The sequence below is a fragment of the Tachyglossus aculeatus genome, chromosome 1 (assembly GCF_015852505.1).
Source record: "Tachyglossus aculeatus isolate mTacAcu1 chromosome 1, mTacAcu1.pri, whole genome shotgun sequence".
NCBI classification, from domain to species: Eukaryota; Metazoa; Chordata; class Mammalia; order Monotremata; family Tachyglossidae; genus Tachyglossus; species Tachyglossus aculeatus.
Genome location: NC_052066.1, coordinates 3,228,852 through 3,253,201, shown reverse-complemented (window position 1 = coordinate 3,253,201; position 24,350 = coordinate 3,228,852). Strand labels below are relative to the sequence as shown.

Genomic DNA, 24,350 nt, shown 5'->3' with positions numbered 1-24,350 from the left:
CTCCTTGTAGGCAGGGAATGTATTTGCTTATTAATAATAATGATAGCATTTATTAAGCGCTTACTATGTGCCAAGCACTGTTCTAAGCACTTGGGAGGTTACAAGGTGATGAGATTGTCCCGCGTCGGGGGGGGGGGGGGGGGGGGGGCGCGATTACAGTCTTAATGCCCATTTTACAGATGAGGTAACTGAGGCCCAGAGAAGTGAAGTGACTTGCCCAAGGTCACACAGCAGACAATTGGTGGAGCCGAAATTTGAACCCATGACCTCTGACTCCAAAGCCCGGGCTCTTTCCACTGAGCCACGCTGCTTCTCTGTAGACTGTAGACACTCTAAACTGCAAGCTCCTTGTAGGCAGGGAACGTATTTGTTTATTGCTCTATTGTCCTCTCCCAAGCGCTTAGTACAGTGCTCTGCGCACAGTAAGCACTCAGTAAATACGACTGAATGAATGAATCAATGAATGGGTGACATTGCACTTTACTGAACGCTTGGGAAGTGTGACGATTGCAGTTGGAGTGGAATTTACTGAACGCCCACTGTATGACAGTGCACTGTACTGAACACTTAGGAAGGACAGCCTCATATTCCATTCGTCACCGAATCGTGCCAGTTCTTCCATTACAGCGCCCTATAATCTGCTCTTTTCTCTCCAAACTGCTACCACACTGATCAATCCATAAATCACCGTGAGCCCACTGTTGGGTAGGGACCGTCTCTATATGTTGCCAACTTGGACTTCCCAAGCGCTTAGTACAGTGCTCTGCACACAGTAAGCGCTCAATAAATACGATTGATTGATTGCCTCCCCTACTAGACTGCAAATAATAACGATAATAATGATGGTATTTCTTAAGCACTCGCTGTGTGCCAAGCATTGACTCATTCAATCGTATCTATTGAGCACTTACTGTGTGCAGAGCACTGTACTAAGCACTTGAAAAGTACAAATCAGCAACATAACGAGACGGTCCCTACCCAACAAGGGGCTCACAGTCCAGAAGCGCTAGTCATTGATTCATTCAATCGTTATTTATTGAGCGCTGACTGTGTGCGGAGGTGGAAAGAGCCCGGGCTTTGGAGTCAGAGGTCATGGGTTCAAATCCCAGCTCCACCAATTGTCAGCTGCGTGACTTTGGGCAAGTCGCTTCACTTCTCTGGGCCTCAGTTACCTCATCTGGAAAATGGGGATTAAGACTGTGAGCCCCCTCATGGGACAACCTGATCACCTTGTAACCTCCCCAGCGCTTAGTACAGTGCTTTGCACATAGTAAGCACTTAATAAATGTCGTTATTATTATTATTCTAAGCACTGGGGCAGATTCAAGGTAATCAGGTTGTCCCCCGTGGGGCTCACGGTCTTAATCCCCATTTTGCAGATGAGGAAACTGAGGCTCAGAGAAGTGAAGTGACTTGCCCAGAGTCACCCAGCTGACAAGGGGCGGAGTCAGGATTAGAACCCATGACCTCTGACTCCCAAACCAGGGCTCTTACCACTAAACAACGTAAATCTTTTAAAAGGCAGGGATTATATCTACAACTCTGGAGGTTTCAGGTCAGTGCTGTGCACCCAGTAGACTGTCAGCTACTTGAAGGCAGGGATCGTGGTTACTAACTGTATTTTACTTTCCCAAGCACTTTGATACAGTGCTCTACACGCAGTAAGCGCTCAATAAATAGCCCTACTGAGGGCTCACCTCCTCCAGGAGGCCTTCCCAGACTAAGCCCCCCTTTTCCTCAGCTGTCCCTCCCCGTCACCCCAACTCCCTCCCTTTGCTCCTTTTGCTCTAGAGCAGCAGCGTGGCCCGTTGCAAAGAGGACAGGCTTTGGAGTCAGAGGTCATGGGTTCAAATCCTGGCTCCGCCACTTGTCAGCTGTGTGACTTTGGGGAAGTCACCTCACTTCCGTGTCCCTCAGTTACCTCATCTGTAAAATGGGGATGAATAATAATAAAAATAATGGCATTTATTAAGCGCTTACTACGTGCAGAGCACTGTTCTAAGCGCTGGGGAGGTTACAAGGTGATCAGGTTGTCCCACTGGGGCTCCCAGTCTTCATCCTTCATCTTCATTGAGAAGCAGCGTGGCTCAGTGGAAAGAGCCCGGGCTTTGGAATCAGAGGACATGGGTTCAAATTCCGGCTCCGCCACTTGTCAGCTGTGTGACTTTGGGCAAGTCACTTCACTTCTTTGTGCCTCAGTTCCCTCATCTATAAAATGGGGATGAAGACTGTGAGCCCCCCATGGGACAACTTGATCACCTTGTAACCTCCGCAGCGCTTAGAACAGTGCTTAATTACTCATATTATTAATAACTATAATATTAATATTATATAATAATAATAATGATAATGATAATAATAACGATAATGGCATTTATTAAGCACTTACTACGTGCAGAGCACTGTTCTAAGCGCTGGGGAGGTTACAAGGTGATCAGGTTGTCCCACGGGGGCTCCCAGTCTTCATCCTTCATCTTCATTGAGAAGCAGTGTGGCTCAGTGGAAAGAGCCCGGGCTTTGGAGTCAGAGTTCATGGGTTCAAATCCTGGCTCCGCCACTTGTCAGCTGTGTGACTTTGGGCAAGTCACTTCACTTCTTTGTGCCTCAGTTCCCTCATCTGTAAAATGGGGATGAAGACTGTGAGCCCCCCGTGGGACAACTTGATCACCTTGTAACCTCCCCAGCGCTTAGAACAGTGCTTTGCATGTAGTAAGCGCTTAATAAATGCCATTATCATTATTATTATTATTACCCACCCTCCCTGCCCCAAGCATTTGTGTACATATGGACATACCGAAAATTCTATTTATTTATAATAATGCCTGTTTACTTCTTTTGATGTGTACAAATCCGTAATTCTATTTATTTGATGCCTGTTTACTTCTTTTGATGGGTACAAATCCGTAATTCTATTTATTTGATGCCTGTTTACTTGTTTTGATGTCTGTCTTCCCCCTTCTAGACTGTAAACCCGGTGTGGGCAGGGATTGTCTCTCTCTATTGCTGAATTGCACTTTCCAAGCACTTAGTACAGTGCCCTGCTCACAATGAGCACTCAATAAATACGACTGAGTGAATGAATGGTGTTAATCAAGTCTGATTGATTCATCCAATCGGTCGTTCCTATTTATTTTTCCGAGTTTCATCTTCTTGCCCACAGAACCTGCTCAATATCTCCGAAGACGTCATCAACCCTCTCATCTTACCCCCACAGACAAGATACTTTAGAATCAAATACATTAAAAAGGTCTGTGTTGTCAACGCCCCTGTCCTACCTTCCGTTTGTAATAATAATCATGATTGTGGTATCTGTTCAGCGCTTATTAGGTGCCAAACAGTGTACTAAGCGCTGGGGTAGAAACGAGATCATCGGGTCGGAAATGGTCCGTGTCCCAGATGGGGTTCCCCGGGTAACGGGGAGGTGAGAACAGGGATCGAATCCCCATTTTGCAGATAATAATAACAAGAATGGTATTTATTAATACCATTAATAGCGCTCAATAAATACGATTGATTGATTAAGTGCTTACTATGTGCAAAGCACTGTTCTAAGCACTGGGGAGGTTACAAGGTGATCAGGTTGTCCCATGGGGGGCTCACAGTCTTCATCCTCATTTTCCAGAGGAGGTAACAGAGAAGTGAAGTGACTTGCCCAAAGTCACACAGCTGACAGTTGGCAGAGCTGGGATTTGAACCCATGACCGCTGACACCAAAGCCCGTGCTCTTTCCACTGAGCCACGTTGCAGATGCGGAAACTGAGGCACGGAGAAGTGAAGAAGAAGCATGGCTTAGTGGAAAGAGCCTGGGCCTGAGGGACCTGGGTTCTAATCCTGGCCCCCGCCACTGGTCTGCTGTGTGATCTTGGGCAAGTCACTTCACTTCTCTGGGCCTCAGTTCCCTCATCTGTCAAATGGGGATGAAGACTGTGAGCCCCACGCAGGGCAGGGACTGTGTCCAACCGGATTAGCTTGTAATAATAATTATGGTATTTGTTAAGTGCTCACTATGTGCCAGGCACTGTACTAAGTGCTGGATCAACTCCATTCATCCATCCATTCATTCAATCGTATTTATTGAGCGCTTACTGTGTGCAGAGCACTGGACTAAGCGCTTGGGAAGTACAAGTTGGCAACATATAGAGACGGTCCCAGCAACGGGCTCATAGTCTAGAAGTCTACTCCAGTGTTTACCGCATAGTAAGCGCTTAACAAATACTTTTTTTTTAAAAAAAGAAAAGAAGCTGAGTCAAACCCAAGGTCACACAGCAGCCCGGTGGTGATAGTGGGGTGAGAACCCAGGAGCCCTGATTCCCAGCCCGGGCTGTTTCTGCCCCCGGGCCTGGGGAGAAAGAAGCGAGGGCCGGGGGCCCAGCCGGTCTGGTTGCCCGTGGCCCCCTCTGCCCCTTCTCCTGCCAGCCAGAACCACTGGGTGGGCAAGCCTGGAAGGTCGGGGGACAGAGGGGGTGGACAGCCAGGGAGGACAGCTTTGGGGGGGGGGGAGCGGGGATCCTCCTTCTCCTCCCCCTCTTTCCCCTCCTTCTCCTCGTCCACCTCCTTTTCTTCCTCCTCCTCCTCTTCCTCCTTCCCTTCTTCCTTCTTCTTCTCCTCTTCTCCCCCTTCCTCCTCCTCCTCCTCCCCTTCCTCCTTCTTCTTCTCCTCTTCTCCCCTTCCTCCTCCTCCTCCTCCTCCCCTTCCTCCTCCTTCTTCTCTTCTCCCCTTCCTCCTCCTCCTCCTCCACCCCTTCCTCCTCCTTCTTCTTCTCTTCTCCCCTTCCTCCTCCTCCTCCTCCTCCTCCTCCTCCTCCTCCTCCTCCCCTTTCTCCTTCTTATTCTCTTCTCCCCCTTCCTCCTCCTCCTCCTCCCCTTCCTCCTCCTTCTTCTCCTCTTCTCCCCTTCCTCCTCCTCCTCCCCTTTCTCCTTCTTCTTTTCCTCTTCTCCACCTTCCTCCTTCTCCTCCTCCTCCTATTCCTCCTCTCCTCTCTCCTCCTCCTTCTCCTTCTTCTCTTCCACCTCCTTTTTCTCCTCGTCCTCTTCATCCTCCTCCTCCTCTTCCTCCTCCTCCTCCCCTTCCTCCTTTTTCTTCTCCTCTTTTCCCCCTTCCTCCTCCTCTTCCCCTTCCTCTTCCTTCTTCTCTTCTCCCCCTTCCTCCTCCTCCTCCTCCCCTTCCTCCTCCTTCTTCTCCTCTTCTCCCCCTTCCTCCTCCTCTTCCTCCTCTCCTCTCTCCTCCTCCTTCTCCTTCTTCTCTTCCACCTCCTCCTTTTTCTCCTCTTTGTCCTCCTCCTCCTCTTCCTCCTCCTCCTTTTCCCTGCTCTTCCCCCTCCTCCTCTTCCACCACCTCCACCACCACCTTCTCCTTCACCTCCTCCTCCTCTTCCTCTTCCACTTCCTCCTCTACCTCCTACTTCTCTTTCCTCCTCTCCTTTCTCTTCCTCCTCCTCCTTCCTCTTCCTCCTCCTTTTCTTCCTCTTCCCCTCTCCTCCTCCTCCTCTTCTCCCTTCTTCTCTTCCTTTTCCTCTACATCCTCCTCCCTCCTCCTCTTCCTCCTCCTCTCCTCCCTCTTCCTCTTCCTCTCCTCTTCCTCCTCCTCCTCTCCCTCCCCCTCCTCCTCTTGCAGCTCCCACACCCTTGCGGGTCTCTCACCGATGCCCCCCTGCCCACTCCGCTTCCAGCAGCGACTGGTCCCTGGCTTGTCCCTGTCCGTCCTGGTGGAATTCATCCCGGATGAGTGGCGCTACTACAACGATTGCATCCGGATCCACTGCCAGGTAACTCTGGGGCCCCCACAACCTCAGGGAAGCCATAGGCCCGGGACCCCAGAGCCCCAGGACCCCCCTCCTCCCAGCCCCAGAGACCTCTGCTCCTCACAGGCCTGGGAAAACTGCTCCTCACTGACCCAGAGAACCCCCTCTTCACAGCCCAGGGGACCCCCATCCTCAGAGGCCCAGGGACCCCAGGCCCCAAAGCCCTGGGGACCCCCTTCCCTCACAGCCCTGGAGACCCCCCCTCCTCACAGGCCCAGGGCCCACCGCTTCTTACAGGCCTGGAAAACCTGCTCCTCACTGACCTGGATAATGCACCCCTCACAGCCCCAGGAAGCCCCCTCCTCTCAACCCTGGGGACCCCTCTCCTCACCGCTCTGGGGACCCCACTCCTCACTGATCCAGGGACCCCCCTCCTCACAGCTCCAGGGACCCCACTCCTCAGAGCCCCAGAAATCCCACTCCTCACAGCCCCCCAGGAATCCCACTCCTCCCAGCCCCAGGAATCCCTCTCCTCACAGCTCCAGGGACTCCGCTTTTCACAGCCCCAGGAATCCCACTCCTCACAGCCCCAGGAATCCCACTCCTCACAGCCCCAGGGACGCCATTCCTCTCAGGCCCAGACACTCAGCTCCTCGCAGCCCCGGGGACCCTGCTCCTTACAGGCCCAGAAACCCTTCTCCTCACTGACCCAGAGACCCCACTTCTGACAGCCCCAGGGACCTCACTCCTTACAGGCCCAGAAATGCCGCTCCTCACCCCGCCGGTGACCCCGCTCCTCACAGCCCTGGAGAACCTGCTCCCCACAGCCCTGGGGACCCCTCTCCTCACAGCCCTGGAGACCCCCCTCCTCTCAGACCCGGGGACCCCTCTCCTCACAGCCCAGAGACCCCGCTTCTCACAGCCTCGGGAATCCCCCTCCCCACAGCCCCAGGGACCCCCATTCCTCTCAGGCCCAGACACTCAGCTCCTCACTGACCCAGGGACCCCGTTTCTGACAGCCCCAGGGACCTCACTCCTTACAGGCCCAGAAATGCCGCTCCTCACCCCACCGGTGACCCCACTCCTCACAGCCCTGGGAATCCCACTCCTCACAGCCCTGGGACTCCCACTCCTCACAGCCCTGGGACTCCCAATCCTCACAGTCCTGGGAATCCCCCTCTGCACAGCCCCAGTGACCCCGTTCCTCTCAGGCCCAGACAATAAGCTCCTCACAGTCCTGGGGACCCTGCTCCTTACAGGCCCAGAAACCCTTCTCCTCACTGACCCAGGGACCCCGTTTCTGACAGCCCCAGGGACCTCACTCCTTACAGGCCCAGAAATGCCGCTCCTCACCCTGCCAGGGACCCCACTCCTCACAGCCCCGGGAATCCCACTTCTCACATCCCTGGGAATCCCAGTCCTCACAGCCCCAGGAATCCCTCTCCTCACAGCTCCAGGGGCCCCGCTCCTCACAGCCCCAGGAATCCCAGTCCTCACAGCCCTGAGAATCCCAGTCCTCACAGCCCTGAGAATCCCAGTCCTCACAGCCCCAGGAATCCCCCTCCTCACAGCTCCAGGGACCCCACTTCTCACAGCCCCGGGAATCCCCCTCCCCACAGCCCCAGTGACCCTGTTCCTCTCAGGCCCAGACACTCAGGTCCTCGCAGCCCCGGGGACCCTGCTCCTTACAGGCCCAGAAACCCTTCTCCTCACTGACCCAGGGACCCCGCTTCTGACAGCCCCGGGGACCTCACTCTTTACAGTCCCAGAAATGCCACTCCTCACCCCCCCCGGTGACCCCACTCCTCACAGCCCCAGTAATCCCACTCCTCACAGCCCTGGGACTCCCACTCCTCACAGCCCTGGGACTTCCACTCCTCACAGTCCTGGGAATCTCACTCCTCACAGCCCTGGGACTTCCACTCCTCACAGTCCTGGGAATCTCACTCCTCACAGCCCTGGGACTCCCACTCCTCACATCCCTGGGAATCCCACTCCTCACATCCCTGGGAATCCCACTCCTCACAGCCCTGGGAATCCCACTCCTCACAGCCCTGGGACTCCCACTCCTCACAGTCCTGGGAATCTCACTCCTCACAGCCCCAGTGACCCCGTTCCTCTCAGGCCCAGAAACTCAGCTCCTCACAACCCTGGGGACCCTGCTCCTTACAGCCCTGGGGACCCCGCTTCCAACAGCCCCAGGGACCCCGCTACAGGTCCCTCCAGCGGGGCGACACTGAGAGGAGGTTGTCCATGCTTGCTCCCAGGGCGAAGACACCTTGATTGTCCCCATCCACGCCTACCCCACGCTGGACGGCCTTAGCATCCCCTCCTACGTCAGCCTGACCGACGTGCCCCTCGGACAGAGGTGAGTCACCCCGAGACTCTAACCTTGCTCCATGAAGCAGCATGGCACAGTGGAAAGAGCCCGGGCTTTGGAGCCAGAGGCGGGGGGTTCAAATCCCGGCTCCGCCACTTGTTAGCTGTGTGACTTTGGGCAAGTCACTTCACTTCTCTGGGCCTCAGTTACCTCATCTGTCAAATGGGGATGGAGACTATGAGCCCCCCGTGGGACAATCCGATCACCTTGTAACCTCCCCAGTGCTTAGAACAGTGCTATGCACATAGTAAGCACTTAATAAATGCCATTATTATTATTATTATTACTTATTGAGCGGTTCCTGTGTGCAGAGCACTGAACTAAGCGCTTGGCCGACTCCCTCCCTCTACTCTCCCCCCCCACCCCGCCCCCCAGCATTTGTGTATATTTGTACATATTTATTACTCTTTTTATTTTATTAATGATGTTTATATATCTATGATTCTATTCATCCATTCTTGATGCTATTGACGCCTGTCTACTCGTTTTGTTTTGTTCATTAATTCATTCATTCAATCGTATTTATTGAGCACTTACCATGTGCAGAGCACTGTACTAAGCGCTTGGGAAGTCCAAGTTGGCAACATCTAGAGACGGTCCCTACCCAACAATGGGCTCACAGTCTAGAAGGGGGAGACAGGCAACAAAACAAGTGGTGAGAACAAATAGAATTAAAGCTAAATGCACATCACTAACAAAAGAAATGGAATAGTAAATATATACAAGTAAAATAAATAGAATAATAAATCTGTCTCCCCCTTCTAGACTGTGAGCCCGTTGTTGGGTAGGGATTGTCTCTGTTGTCGAATTGGACTTTCCAAGCGCTTAGTACAGAGCTGTGCACACGGTAAGTGCTCAATAAGTACGATTGAATGAATGAATTTTCCTCCCTTCTCTGCTCTGCAGCAAACGCTTCGTCATCCCGCTGAAGTGCAGCTGCCCGGTCGATTTTGAGTTCCACATCACCATCCCCCAGCCCCACCAAGCCTTCACTGTCTGCCCTATGGCAGGTAAATAATAATAATAATAATAATAATAATAATAATAATAATAATAATAATAATAGTATTTGTTAAGCATTTGTATTATGCTTAAGTATTTGTTCCTTCCTCTCCCCCTCGTCCCCCTCTCCATCCCCCCATCTTACCTCCTTCCCTTCCCCACAGCACCTGTATATATGTATATATGGTTGTACATATTTATTACTCTATTTATTTATTTATTTATTTATTTATTTTACTTGTACATTTCTATCCTATTTATTTTATTTTGTTGGTATGTTTGGTTCTGTTCTCTGTCTCCCCCTTTTAGACTGTGAGCCCACTGTTGGGTACGGACTGTCTCTATGTGTTGCCAATTTGTACTTCCCAAGCGCTTAGTACAGTGCTCTGCACATAGTAAGCACTCAATAAATACGATTGATTGATTGATTGATTAAGCGCTTCCTATGTGCCAAGCACTGCTCTAAGTACTGGGGGGATACAAGGTGATCAGGTTGTCCCACGTGGGGCTCACAATCTTAATCGGGTAACTGAGGCCCAGAGAAGTGAAGTGACTTGCCCAAAGTCACACAGCTGACAATCGGCGGAGTCGGGATTTGAACCCATGACCTCTGACTCCAAAGCCCGGGCTCTTTCCGCTGAGCCACGCTGCTTCTGCAGGTGAGCTGCAGACCCCCGCCTGGCTCGCCCGTGAGGAGCCACAGCGAATGTCAATCGTGCCATTTCATAATAATTATAATAATGGTATTTTTAAAGCACTTACTATGTGCCAGGCACTGTACTAAGCGCTGGGGTGGATACAAGCAAATCGGGCTGGACACAATCTCTGTCCTGCATAGGGCTCACTGTCTTAATCACCATTTTACAGACAAGGGAACTGAGGGACAGAGAATAATGATAATAATCAGTTATTATTATTCCACAATAATGATTGTGGAATCTGTTCATTCATTCATTCAATCATATTTATTGAGCGCTTACTGTGTGCAGAGCACTGTACTAAGCGCTTGGGAAGTCCAAGTTGACAACATATAGAGACGGTCCCTACCCAACAGCGGGCTCACAGTCGAGAAGGGGGAGACAGACAACAAAACAAAACATATTCACCAAATAAAATAAATAGAATAAATAGAACTTTGTTAAGTTGCTTACTATGTGCCAGGCACTGGTCTAAGCACTGGGGTAGATACTAGTTCATCAGGTTTGTACCTGATTTGTACTTCCCAAGCGCTTAGTACAGTGCTCTGCACATAGTAAGCGCTCAATAAATACGATTGATGATGATGAGGTTGGACAAAGTCCCACGCTGTCCCCCATAATAATAACGGCATTTACTAAGCACTTACCATGTACAAAGCACTGTTCTAAGCGCTGGGGCTCACAGACTTCCTCGCCATTTTACAGATGAGGGAACTGAGGCACAGAGAAGTAAAGTGACTTGCCCAAGGTCACAGACCAGACTGGTGGTGGTGGGATTGGAAGCCATGACCTTCCAACTCCCAGGCCCGTGCTCTAGCCACTAGGCTTCCACGAGGGAAGCAGCGTGGCTCAGTGGGAAGAGCCCGGGCTTTGGAGTCAGAGGTCATGGGTTCAAATCCCGCCTCTGCAAATTGCCAGCTGTGTGACTTTGGGCAAGTCACGTCACTTCTCTGGGCCTCAGTGACCTCATCTGTAAAATGGGGATTAAGACGGTGAGCCCACTATGGGACAACCTCATCACCTTGTAGCTTCCCCAGCGCTTAGAACAGTGCTTTGCACATAGTAAGCGCTTAATAAATGCTATTATTGTTATTATTATAGGCCATGCTGCTTCTCCAGCCCAGCCCAATCTGGAAAAGCGCAATATGAATCATCCCTTTCCCTGGAGAACTGGTCTCCCCATCAATGTTTAACCCATCTTGGCACAGCAAACGGGGAAATTAATGGGGGATGAGGGGGGCTTAAGGGGAGGGGCGGGTGGCATTGCCAGGGCCTGGAAACATTCCCGACCTTGGCCGGGCAGAGGACGACAGACCCCCACGGCCGGAATTGGGAGCAGAATGTTCCCAGATGGAGAAGGCCGAGTCTGAAAGCCTTTCCCTGGAATGGGGGAGCGGGGCTGGGGGGCGGGAGGGGGCACATTAGGGAGAGATAATGAATCCGGCCCAGACGGGGAAGGGAAATAAGAGGGCGATTTATAATGCCCGGTTCCGGAAAGCCGGAAGCGCTGGAGGTAGGCTCGTGGCATATCCCGGCAAAGGGAGCATAAATCATAACCTCTTCCCGGGCCTCCACCCTGATGGACGCAGGCCCCGGGCTCCGGCTGTCTGGGTGATTAAGGGGTGCGCGTGGCGGGCGGCCAATCGTCTGGATAAGATCTGGAGGGAGATTAAATGTGGACAGGTTTCGGGAGAGGAGAGGCCGGGCTGGGTCACTGGGGGTGAGTCAGGGATGGAGAAGGGAGAGTCGGTGGGATGGATGGTCCAAGCTGGATCAATGGGAAAGGGTAGAGATGGAGACGGGAGAGTCCGGGCTGTTGGATGGACAGTGCTGGATCACCGGGGAAGGTCAGGGATGGAGAGGGCACAGTCGAGGTCACTGGGGGAGAGTCAGGAATAATAAAAATAATCCTATTTGTTCATCAATCAATCAATCAATGGGATTTATTGAGTGCTTACGGTGTGCAGAGCACTGGACTAATCAATCAGTCATATTTATTGAGTGCTTATGGTGTGCAGAGCACTGGACTAATCAATCAATCCTATTTATTGAGCGCTTACGGCGTGCAGGGCACTGGACTGAGCGCCTGGGAAGTCCAAGTTGGCAACATCTAGAGACGGTCCCGACCTGACAGTGGGTTCACAGTCTAAAAGGGGGACAGAGAACAAAACCAAACGTACTAACAAAAGAAAATAGAATAGATATGTACAAGTAAAATAAATAGAGTAATTCATTCATTCAATCATTCATTCAATCGTATTTATTGAGAGTAATAAATCTGTACAAACATATATACACCTATACAGGTGCTGTGGGGAAGGGAAGGGGGTAAATAGGGAGGGTCACTGGGGGAGAGTCAGGAAGAATAATAATAATCATATTTGTGAATCAATCAATCAATCAATCAATCGTATTTATTGAGCACTTACTGTGTGCAGGGCACTGCACTAAGCGCTTGGCAAGTCCAAGTTGGCAACACATAGAGATGGTCCCTACCCAACAGTGGGCTCACAGTCTTAAGTGTGAAGCAGTGTGGCTCAGTGGAAAGAGTGCGGGCTTTGGAGTCAGAGGTCATGGGTTCGAATCCCGTCTCCTCCACGTGTCTGCTGTGTGACCCTGGGCATGTCACTTCAGTTCTCTGGGACTCAGTTTCCCTCATCTGTAAAATGGGGATTAAGACTGTGAGCCCCACGTGGGACAACCTGATCACGTTGTATCCCCCAGCGCTTAGAACAGTGCTTTGCACATAGTAAGCGCTTAACAAATGGCATTATTATTATTATTAAGCACTTACGATGTGCTTGACGAACAGAGAAGCAGCCTGGCTCAGTGGAAAGAGCACGGCGTTTGGAGTCAGAGGTCATGGGTCCAGATCCCGGCTCTGCCACTTCATTCATTCAATCGTATTTATTGAGCGCTTACTGTGTGCAGAGCACTGGGCTAAGCGCTTGGGGAGTCCAAGTTGGCAACATCTAGAGACGGTCCCTACCCAACAGCGGGCTCACAGTCAGCTGTGTGATTTTGGGCAAGTCACTTCACTTCTAGCCTGTGAGCCCACTGTTGGGTAGGGACCATCTCTATATGTTGCCAACTTGGGTGGGTGGCGGTCCCTACCAAACAGCGTGACTCAGTGGAAAGAGCCCGGGCTTTGGAGTCAGAGATCATAGGTTCGAATCCCCGCTCTGCCACATGTCTGCTGTGTGACCTTGGGTAAGTCACTTAACTTCTCTGTGCCTCAGTTCCCTCATCTGTAAAATGGGGGTGAAGACTGTGAGCCCCACGTGGGACAACCTCATTGCCTTGTTTCCCCTCCCCAGCGCTTAGAACAGTGCTTTGCACATAGTAAGCGCTTAACAAATGCCATTATTATTATTATTATTAGGAGGAGACAGAGATGAAAACAAAACATATTAAGAAAATAAAACAAATAGAATAGATATGTACCAGTAATGTGAATAGAGCTTTAATTCTATTTGTTCTGACGACTTTGACAGCCGCCTATGTGTTTTGTTTTGTCGTCCGTCTCCCCCTTCTAGACTGCGAGCCTGCTGTCGGGTAGGGACCGTCTCTAGATGTTGCCGACTTGGACTTCCCAAGCGCTTAGTACAGTGCTCTGCACACAGAAAGCGCTCAATAAATATGATTGAATGAATGAATGAATGACCAGCTCTCCTCTCCGCAAGTCCCTTCCCCTCCTGTGGCCGGCCATTCCTCATCCCTCTCCATGGAGCAGCAATGATAATAATAATGATAATAATAATGGCATTTATTAAGCACTTACTATGTGCAAAGCATTGTTCTAAGCGCTGGGGAATTTACAAAGTGATCAGGTTGTCCCATGGGGGGGGGATCACAGCATTAATCCCCATTTTACAGACGAGGGAACTGAGGTCCAGAGAAGTGAAGTGACTTGCCCAGAGTCACGCAGCTGACAGTTGGCGGAGCCGGGATTTGAACCCATGACCTCGGGCTCCAAAGCCCGGGCTCTTTCCACTGAGCCACGCTGCTTCTGCTCTGATCTCCCGCCTCCTCCAGGCTGGCCTCCAGCTCCCGGTCAACTCTCCGCCTCCGCTGCTCCCAACTGGCCCTCTGGCTTCTGCTGCCCCTGGCTCTCCCTCCTGCTTCAAATTCCTCCAGGAATCAATCCATCATCATCATCAATCGTATTTATTGAGCGCTTACTGTGCGCAGAGCACTGTACTAAGCGCTTAAATCGGAGCTATTGATTGATTGATTGATTCATTCATTCGTGCATTCAATTTCTACCCTTTGGTGGGTAGGGATTGTCTCTGTTGCCTCATTGTACTTTCCAAGTGCTTAGTACAGTGCTCTGCACACGGTAAGCGCTTAATAAATTCAATCGTATTTATTGAGCGCTTACCGTGTACAGAGCACTGTCCTGGTCGCTTGGGAGAGGACAATAAAACAGTAAGGCACTTCTCTGTGCCTCAGTTCCCTCATCTGTAAACTGGGGATTAAGACTGTGAGCCCCAGGTGGGACAACCTGATCACCTTGTAACCTCCCCAGCGCTTAGAACAGTGCTTTGCACATAATAAGCACTTAATAAATGCTATTATTATTATTATTATTCCCTGCCCACAATGAGCTTATGGTCTAATAATAATAATAATAATAATAATAACAATAATAATAAAAATAATAATGATAGCATTTATTAAGCGCTTACTATGTGCAAAGCACTGTTCTAAGCACTGGGAAGGTTACAATGTGATCACGTTGTCCCACGGGGGGCTCACAGTTAATCCCCATTTTACAGATGAGGGAACTGAGGCCCAGAGAAGTGAAGTAACTTGCCCAAAGTCACCCAGCTGACAAGTGGCAGAGCCGGGATTTGAACCCATGACCTCTGACTCCAAAGCCCGGGGTCTTTCCATTGAGCCACGCTGCTTCTCTTCTCACTGTTGGGTAGGGACCGTCTCTGTATGTTGCCAGCTTGGACTTCCCAAGCGCTTAGTACAGTGCTCTGCACACAGTAAGTGCTCAATAAATACGATTGATTGATTGATTGTTGTCTGTCTCCCCCTTCCAGACCGTGAGCCCACTGTTGGGTAGGGACCGTCTCTCTATGTTGCCAACTTGGACTTCCCAAGCGCTTAGTCCAGTGCTCTGCACACAGGAAGCGCTCAATTGAATAAATGAATGAATACAAGTTGGACTTCCCAAGCGCTTAGTCCAGTGCTCTGCACACAGTAAGCGCTCAATAAATACGATTGATTGATTGTTGTCTGTCTCCCCCTTCTAGACTGTGAGCCCACTGTTGGGTAGGGACCGTCTCTCTATGTTGCCAACTTGGACTTCCCAAGCGCTTAGTCCAGTGCTCTGCACACAGTAAGCGCTCAATTGAATAAATGAATGAATACAAGATGGACTTCCCAAGCGCTTAGTACAGTGCTCTGCACACAGTAAGCGCTCAATTGAATAAATGAATGAATGCAAGTTGGCAACATCTAGAGACGGTCCCTACCCAACAGCGGGCTCACTGTCTAGAAGGGGGAGACAAGAGAACAAAACATATTAACAGAATAAAATAAATGGAATAAATAGGTACAAGTAAAATAAATAAATAAATGGAGTTCAATATACATACATTCATCTATTCAGTCATCTTTATTGAGCGCTTACTGTGTGCAGAGCGCTGTACTAAGCGCTTGGAAAGTACAATTCAGCAACAGAGAGAGACAGTCCCTGCCCAACACCAGGCTCACAGTCTAGAAGGGGGGAGACAGACAGCAAAACAAGTAAATCAGCATCAGTAGCATCAATATAAATAAATAGAATTAGAGATATATACACATCATTAATAACAAAAAATTATAAATATGTACGAATATACTCAAGTGCCGTGGGGCGGGGACGGGGGGCGGAGTCGGGGCGATGGGGAGGGGAGGAGGAGCAGAGGAAAAAGGGGGCTTAGTTTGCTGTGTGACCTTGGGCACTATTTATTTTATTATTATTATTTACTCTATTTATTTATTTATTTATTTTACTTGTACATATCTATTCTATTTATTTTCTTTTGTTAATATGTTTGGTTTTGTTCTCTGTCCCCCCCTTCTAGACTGTGAGCCCACTGTTGGGTAGGGACCGTCTCTAGATGTATATATGTTTGTACAGATTTATTACTCTATTTATCTTACTTGTACCTATGTATTCTATTTATTTTATTTTGTTAGTATGTTTGGTTTTGTTCTCTGTCTCCCCCTTCTAGACTGTGAGCCCACCGTTGGGTAGGGACCGTCTCTATATGTATATATGTTTGTACAGATTTATTACTCTATTTATCTTACTTGTACCTATCTATTCTATTTATTTTATTTTGTTAGTATGTTTGGTTTTGTTGTCTGTCTCCCCCTTCTAGACTGTGAGCCCACTGTTGGGTAGGGACTGTCTCTATAGGTTGCCAGCTTGGACTTCCCAAGCGCTCAGTACAGTGCTCTGCACACAGTAAGCGCTCCATAAATACAATTGATTGGTTGATTGATTGGGCAAGTCACTCCACTTCTCTGAGCCTCTGTTTCCTCATCTGTAAAATGGGGATTAAGGCTGTCCCTCGTCCCCCTCTCCATCCCCCCCCCCCATCCTACCTTCTTCCCTTCCCCACAGCACCTGTATATATGGATATGTTTGTACATGTTTATTACTCTATTTATTTATTTATTTTACTTGTACATATCTATTCTATTTATTTTATTTTGTTAGTATGTTTGGTTTTGTTCTCTGTCTCCCCCTTTTAGACTGTGAGCCCACTCTTGGGTAGGGACTGTCTCTAACAGTGCTTTGCACATAATAAGCACTTAATAAATGCCATTATTATTATTATTATTAGTTGCCAACTTGGACTTCCCAAGTGCTTAGTCCAGTGCTCTGCACACAGTAAGTGCTCAATAATAATGGCTTTTATTAAGTGCTTACTATGTGCAAAGCACTGTTCTAAGCACTGGGGAGAATACAAGGTAATCAGGTTGTCCCACAGGGGGCTCACAGTCTTAATCTCCATTTTCCAGATGAGGTAACTGACACACAGGGAAGTGAAGTGACTTGCCCAAAGTCACACAGCTGACAAGTGGCGGAGCCGGAATTTGAACCCATGACCTGTGACTCCAAAGCCCGGGCTCTTTCCACTGAGCCACGCTGCTTCCCCAATATGATTGATTGATTGATTGATTGATTGACTGTGAGCCCCCCGTGGGACATGGACTGTGTCCAATTTAGTGAGTAGAGCCCGAGCCTGAGAGTCAGAAGGTCATGGGTTCTAATCCCAGCTCCATCACCTGGTCACCTTGTAACCTCCCCAGCGCTTAGAACAGTGCTTTGCACTTAGTGAGTGCTTAACAAATACCATCATTATTATTATTTGTACATATTTATTACTCTATTTTGTTTGTATGTATTTATTCTATTTATTTTATTTTGTTAATATGTTTGGTTTTGTTCTCTGTCTCCCCCTTCTAGACTGTAAGCCCACTGTTGGGTAGGGACCATCTCTATATGTTGCCGACTTGCACTTCCCAAGCGCTTAGTCCAGTGCTCTGCACTCAGTAAGCGCTCAATAAATACGATTGAATGAATGAATGAATGAATCACTTATCCATCATACGTGAGAAGCAGCGTGGCTCAGGGGAAAGAGCCCGGGCTTTGGAGTCAGAGGTCGTGGGTTCAAAATCCGGCTCCGCCACTTGTCAGCTGTGTGACTTTGGGCAAGTCACTTCACTTCTCTGGGCCTCAGTTCCCTCATCTGTAAAATGGGGATGAAGACTGTGAGCCCCCCGTGGGACAACCTGATTACCTTGCAACCTCCCCAGTGCTTAGAACAGTGCTTTGCACATAGTAAGCGCTTAATAAATGCCATTACTACTATTATTGTCTTTCCTTCAAAGCCCTACTGAGAGCTCACCTCCTCCAGGAGGCCTTCCCAGACTGAGCCCCCTCCTTCCTCTCCCCCTCCTCTGCCTCTCCATCCCCCCCGCCTTACCTCCTTCCCCTCCCCACAGCACCTGTATATATGTCTATATGTTTGGACGGATTTATTACTCTATTTATTTATTTATCTTATTTGTACATATTTATTCTATTTATTTTATTTTGTTAATATGTTTTGTTTTCTTCTCTGTCTCCCTCTTCTAGACTGTGAGCCCACTGTTGGGTAGGGACCGTCTCTATATGTTGCCGACTTGTACTTCCCAAGCGCTTAGTCCAGTGCTCTGCACACAGTAAGCTCTCAATAAATGATTGAATGAATGAATGAATGAATATTGTCTGCTGTGTGGCCTTGGACAAGTCACTTCACTTCTCTGTGCCACAGTTCCCTCATCTGTAAATTGGGGAGGGAGACTGTGAGCCCCTCGGGGGACAGGGACTGTGTCCAACCCGATTTGCTTGTATCCACCCCAGCGCTTAATACTGGCACAGAGTGAGCGCTTAACAAATACCAGAATTATTATTCTTATCTTGTATCGACCCCATAAAAAAGTACTCGGCATCATCAATCGTATTTATTTCATCATCAATCGGCACATAGTAACGACAGAACAAGTAGCGTGGCTTAGTGTCGAGAGCCCAGTCTTGGGAGTCAGAGGTCATGGGTTCAAATCCCGGCTCCGCCACTTGTCAGCTGTGTGACTTTGGGCAAGTCACTTCAGTTCTCTGGGCCTCAGTTCCCTTGTCTGTAAAATGGGGATTAAGACTGTGAGCCCCCCGTGGGACAATCTGATAACTTTGTATCTAACCCAGCGCTTAGAATCAATCAATCAATCAATCGTATTTATTGAGCGCTTACTGTGTGCAGAGCACTGTACTAAGCGCTTGGGAAGTACAAGTTGGCAACATATAGAGACGGTTCCTACCCAACAGTGGGCTCACACTTAATCAATCAATCAATTGTATTTATTGAGTGCTTACTGTGTGCAGAGCACTGTACTAAGCCATGGGCTCACAGTCTAGAAGGGGGAGACAGAGAACAAAACCACACATATTAACAAAATAAAATAAATAGAATAGATATGTACAAGTAAGATAAATAGAGTAATAAATATGTAGAAACATATATACATATATACAGCTTAGAACAGTGCTCGGCACATAGTAAGCACTTAACAAAAACCATTATTAACAAGTACCACAGGTATTATTATTGAGCACCCTAATTAGAGCATGGGGTGGTCATGTTAACATGCCACGTTTATTAGTATTAATAATAATGATGGCATTTGTTAAGCGCTTCCTATGTGCCAAGCACTGTTCTAAGCGCTGGTGGGGGGGATACGAGGTAATCAGGTTGTCCCACATGGGGCTCACAGTCTTAATCCCATTATTTTGTTAGTATGTTTGGTTTTGTTCTCTGTCTCCCCCTTTTCGACTGTGAGCCCACTGTTGGGTAGGGACTGACTCTATATGTTGCCAAATTGTACTTCCCAAGCGCTTAGTACAGTGCTCTGCACACAGTAAGCACTCAATAAATACGATTGATTGATTGATTGATTGATTTTACCGATGAGGGAAGTGACTTGTCCAAAGTCACACAGCTGACAAGTGGCGGAGGCAGGATTAGAACCCACGACCTCTGAATCCCAAGCCGGGGCTCTTTCCACTGAGCCATGCTGCTTCTACTATTGTTTATTGCTTTTTATTATTTCTATTCTGTGAGCCCACTGTTGGGTAGAGACCGTCTCTAGATGTTGCCAATTTGGACTTTCCAAGCGGTTAGTACAGTGCTCTGCACCCAGTAAGCGCTCAATAAATACAATTGAATGTCAATTGTATTTATTGAGCGCTTACTGGGTGCAGAGCACTGTACTTCAATTGTATTTATTGAGGGCTTACTGGGTGCAGAGCACTGTCCTTCAATTGTATTTATTGAGCACTTACTGTGTGCAGAGCACTGTACAAAGCGCTTGGGAAGTCTTCAATTGTATTTATTGAGCACTTACTGGGTGCAGAGCACTGTACTAAGCGCTTGGGAAGTCATCAATTGTATTCATTGAGCACTTACTGTGTGCAGAGCACTGTACTTCAATTGTATTTATTGAGCGCTTACTGTGTGCAGAGCACTGTACTAAGCGCTTGGGAAGTCTTCAATTGTATTTACTGAGCACTTACTGTGAGCACTGTACTTCAATTGTATTTATTGAGCACTTACTGTGTGCAGAGCACTGTACTTCAATTGTATTTATTGAGCACTTACTGTGTGCAGAGCACTGTACTTCAATTGTATTTATTGAGCACTTACTGTGTGTAGAGCACTGTACTAAGCACTTGGGAAGTCTTCAATTGTATTCATTGAGCACTTACTGTGTGCAGGGCACTGTACTAAGCGCTTGGGAAGTCTTCAATTGTATTCATTGAGCACTTACTGTGTGCAGAGCACTGTACTTCAATTGTATTTATTGAGCACTTACTGTGTGCAGAGCACTGTACTAAGCACTTGGGAAGTCTTCAATTGTATTTATTGAGCACTTACTGTGTGCACAGCACTGTACTAAGCGCTTGGGAAGTCTTCAATTGTATTCATTGAGCACTTACTGTGTGCAGAGCACTGTACTTCAATTGTATTTATTGAGTACTTACTGTGTGCAGGCCACTGTACTAAGCACTTGGGAAGTCTTCAATTGTATTCATTGAGCGCTTACTGTGTGCAGAGCACTGTACTAAGCGCTTGGGAAGTCTTCAATTCTATTCATTGAGCACTTACTGTGTGCAGAGCACTGTACTTCAATTGTATTTATTGAGTACTTACTGTGTGCAGAGTACTGTACTAAGCGCTTGGGAAGTCTTCAATTGTATTTACTGAGCACTTACTGTGTGCAGAGCACTGTACTAAGCACTTGGGAAGTCTTCAATTGTATTCATTGAGCACTTACTGTGTGCAGAGCACTGTACTTCAATTGTATTTATTGAGCACTTACTGTGTGCAGAGCACTGTACTAAGCACTTGGGAAGTCTTCAATTGTATTTATTGAGCACTTACTGTGTGCAGAGCACTGTACTAAGCACTTGGGAAGTCTTCAATTGTATTTATTGAGCACTTACTGTGTACAGAGCACTGTACTAAGCGCTTGGGAAGTCTTCAGTTGTATTTATTGAGCACTTACTGTGTGCAGAGCACTGTACTAAGCGCTTGGGAAGTCTTCAGTTGTATTTATTGAGCACTTACTGTGTGCAGAGCACTGTACTAAACGCTTGGGAAGTCCAAGTCGGAACATCTAGAGACGGTCCCTACCCGCCAGCGGGCTCACAGTCTAGAAGGGGGAGACGGACGACAAAACAGACCAGGTCTGCACGCAATAAGCGCTTAGTACAGTGCTCTGCACATAGTAAGCGCTCAATAAATACGATTGATGATGATTGATGAATAAAGCTCAATAAATACGACTGAATGGACGAATGAGGGAATGTCAGGAGCCCAGGGCCCCTGTTGACCTCCGCTCTCCCACCCCCTTTTCCCATTCCCGTGGTCCTGAGCCACCCAGGAGGGTTTGGAATGCTGGGAACAACCCGCACAGGATAAATATTTGCTGGAGACTTTCCCAAAACCCAGGCCGGTAATTGATTAATCCAGCCGCTTCCGGCTGCCACAGAGGGGCCTGGGTGCCAGGGAGTGGATGGTGGACATAATAATAATAATAATAATAATAATAATAATAATGGCATTTATTAAGCGCTTACTATGTGCAAAGCACTGTTCTAAGCGCTGGGGAGGTTACAAGGTGATCAGGTTGTCCCACGGGGGGCTCACAGTCTTCATCCCCATTTTACAGATGAAGGAACTGAGGCCCAGAGAAGTAAAGTGACTTGCTCAAAGATAATAATAATAATGGCATTTATTAAGCGCTTACTATGTGCAAAGCGCTGTCTAAGCGCTGGGGAGGTGACAAGGTGATCAGGTTGTCCCATGGGGGGGCCTCACAATCAATCCCCATTTTACAGATAATAATAATAGCATTTATTAAGCGCTTACTATGTGCAAAGCACTGTTCTAAGCGCTAGGGAGGTGGGCCTCACAGTCAAACCCCATTTTACAGATAATAATAATGATAATAATGGCATTTATTAAGCGCTTACTATGTGCAAAGCGCTGTCTAAGCGCTGGGGAGGTTACAAGGTGATCAGGTTGTCCCATGGGGGGCCTCACAATCAATCCCCATTTTACAGATAATAATAATAGCATTTATTAAGCGCTTACTATGTGCAAAGCACTGTTCTAAGCGCTAGGGAGGTGGGCCTCACAGTCAAACCCCATTTTACAGATAATAATAATAATAATAATGGCATTTATTAAGCGCTTACTATGTGCAAAGCACTGTTCTAAGCGCTGGGGAGGTGACAAGGTGATCAGGTTGTCCCACGAGGGGCCTCACAGTCAATCCCCATTTTACAGATAATAATAATAATAGCATTTATTAAGTGCTTATTATGTGCAAAGCACTGTTCTAAGCGCTGGGGAGGTGACAAGGCGATCAGGTTGTCCCACGGGGGGCTCGCAGTCTTAATCCCCATTTTCCAGATGAGGTCACTGAGGCCCAGAGAAGTGAAGTGACTTGCCGAAAGTCACACAGCTGACAATTGGCGGAGCTGGGATTTGAACCCACCACCTCTGACTCCAAATCAATCATTCATTCAATCGTATTTATTGAGCGCTTACTGTGTGCAGAGCACTGGACTAAGCGCTTGGGAAGTACAAGTTGGCAACATATAGAGACGGTCCCTACCCAACAGTGGGCTCACAGTCTAAAAGACTGTACATATTTATTCTATTTTGTTAATATGTTTTGTTTTGTTGTCTGTCTCCCCCCCTTCTAGACTGTGAGCCCGCTGTTGGGTAGGGACCGTCTCTAGATGTTGCCAACTTGTACTTCCCAAGCGCTTAGTCCAGTGCTCTGCACACAGTAAGCGCTCAATAAATACGATTGAATTAATGAATGAATGAATGAATGAAGGAATGAATGAAGTGCCTTGCCCAAAGTCACACAGCTGAGAAGCGGTGGAGCCGGGATTAGAACCCTTGACCTCTGGCTCCCAAACCCGGGCTCTTTCCACTGAGCCACGTATAAGTAAATAAATGATGGCTATGGACATAAGGGCTGTAAGGCTGAGGGAGGGAGGAATAAAGGGAGTAAATCCAAGTGCAACAGCGACACAGAAAAAAACAAATAGTTGTGCAGATCGGAGAGGTCGGCGGTCTCCTCCGCCCTGACCTCTCAGCTGCTTTTGACACTGCGGCCCACCCCCTTCTCCTGAAAATATTATCCAACCTTGGCTTTCCGGATACTGTCCTCTCCCGGTTCTTCTCCTGTCTCTCCGGCCGCTCATTCGCCATCTCCTCGGCCTCATTCATTCATTCAATCATATTTATTGAGCGCTTACTGTGTGCAGAGCACTGGACTAAGCGCTTGGGAAGTCCAAGTTGGCAACATCTAGAGACGGTCCCTACCCAACAGTGGGCTCACGGTCTAGAAGGGGGAGACAGAGAACAAAACAGAACATATTAACAAAATAATGCCTCTTAGTCTCAGGCCCTCTCAGTCTCTGTCTCGCTCTGCCTGTCTCTGTGTCTCTGTCTCTGTCCCAGTCTCTCTCTGTCCCAGTTCCTGTCTCTTTGTCTCAGGCCCTCTCTGTCTCTGTCTCTCTCTGCCTGTCTCTGTCTCTATCTCTCTGTCTCTGTCCCAGTCTCTCTCTGTCCCAGTTCCTGCCTCTTTGTCTCAGGCCCCCTCTCATTCTCTGTCTCACTCTGCCTGTCTCTGTCTCTGTCCCAGTCTCTCTCTGTCCCAGTTCCTGCCTCTTTGTCTCAGGCCCTCTTGGTCTCTGTCTCTCTGCCTGTCTCTGTCTCTTTCCCAGTCTCTCTCTGTCCCTGTTCCTGTCTCTTTGTCTCAGGCCCTCTCTGTCTCTGTCTCTCTCTGCCTGTCTCTGTCTCTCTGTCTCTGTTCCAGTCTCTCTCTGTCCCAGTTCCTGCCTCTTTGTCTCAGGCCCTCTAGGTCTCCGTCTTGCTCTGCCTGTCTCTGTCTCTGTTCCAGTCTCTCTCTGTCCATGTTCCTGCCTCTTTGTCTCAGGCCCTCTCTGTCTCTGTCTCGCTCTGCCTGTCTCTGTGTCTCTGTCTCTGTCCCAGTGTCTCTGTCTCTGTCCCAGTTCCTGCCTCTTTGTCTCAGGCCCTCTCGGTCTCTGTCTCACTCTGCCTGTCTCTGTGTCTCTGTCTCTGTCCCAGTCTCTCTCTGTCCCTGTTCCTGCCTCTTTGTCTCAGGCCCTCTCTGTCTCTGTCTCACTCTGCCCGTCCCTGTCTCTCTGTCTCTTTCGCAGTCTCTCTCTGTCCCTGTTCCTGCCTCTTTTCTCAGGCCCGCTTGGTCTCTGTCTCGCTCTGCCTGTCTCTGTCTCACTCTACCTGTCTCTGTCTCTCTGTCTCTGTCCCAGTCTCTCTCTGTCCCTGTTCCTGCCTCTTTGTCTCAGGCCCTCTCAGTCTCTGTCTCACTCTGCCTGTCTCTGTCTCTCTGTCTCTGTCCCAGTGTCTTTCTGTCCCTGTTC

General features: G+C 48.6%; 1 protein-coding gene across 1 annotated transcript in view; it reads left to right on the top strand.

Annotated features, from left to right (window-relative positions):
* Positions 1-24,350, top strand: part of CFAP221 (cilia and flagella associated protein 221) — a 164,435-nt gene that overhangs the window by 23,780 nt on the left and 116,305 nt on the right. Inside the window, 4 exon segments of the mRNA XM_038747004.1 lie at positions 3,161-3,247; positions 5,669-5,764; positions 8,008-8,108; positions 9,027-9,130. Coding sequence (XP_038602932.1) covers positions 3,161-3,247; positions 5,669-5,764; positions 8,008-8,108; positions 9,027-9,130 — 388 coding nt within the window.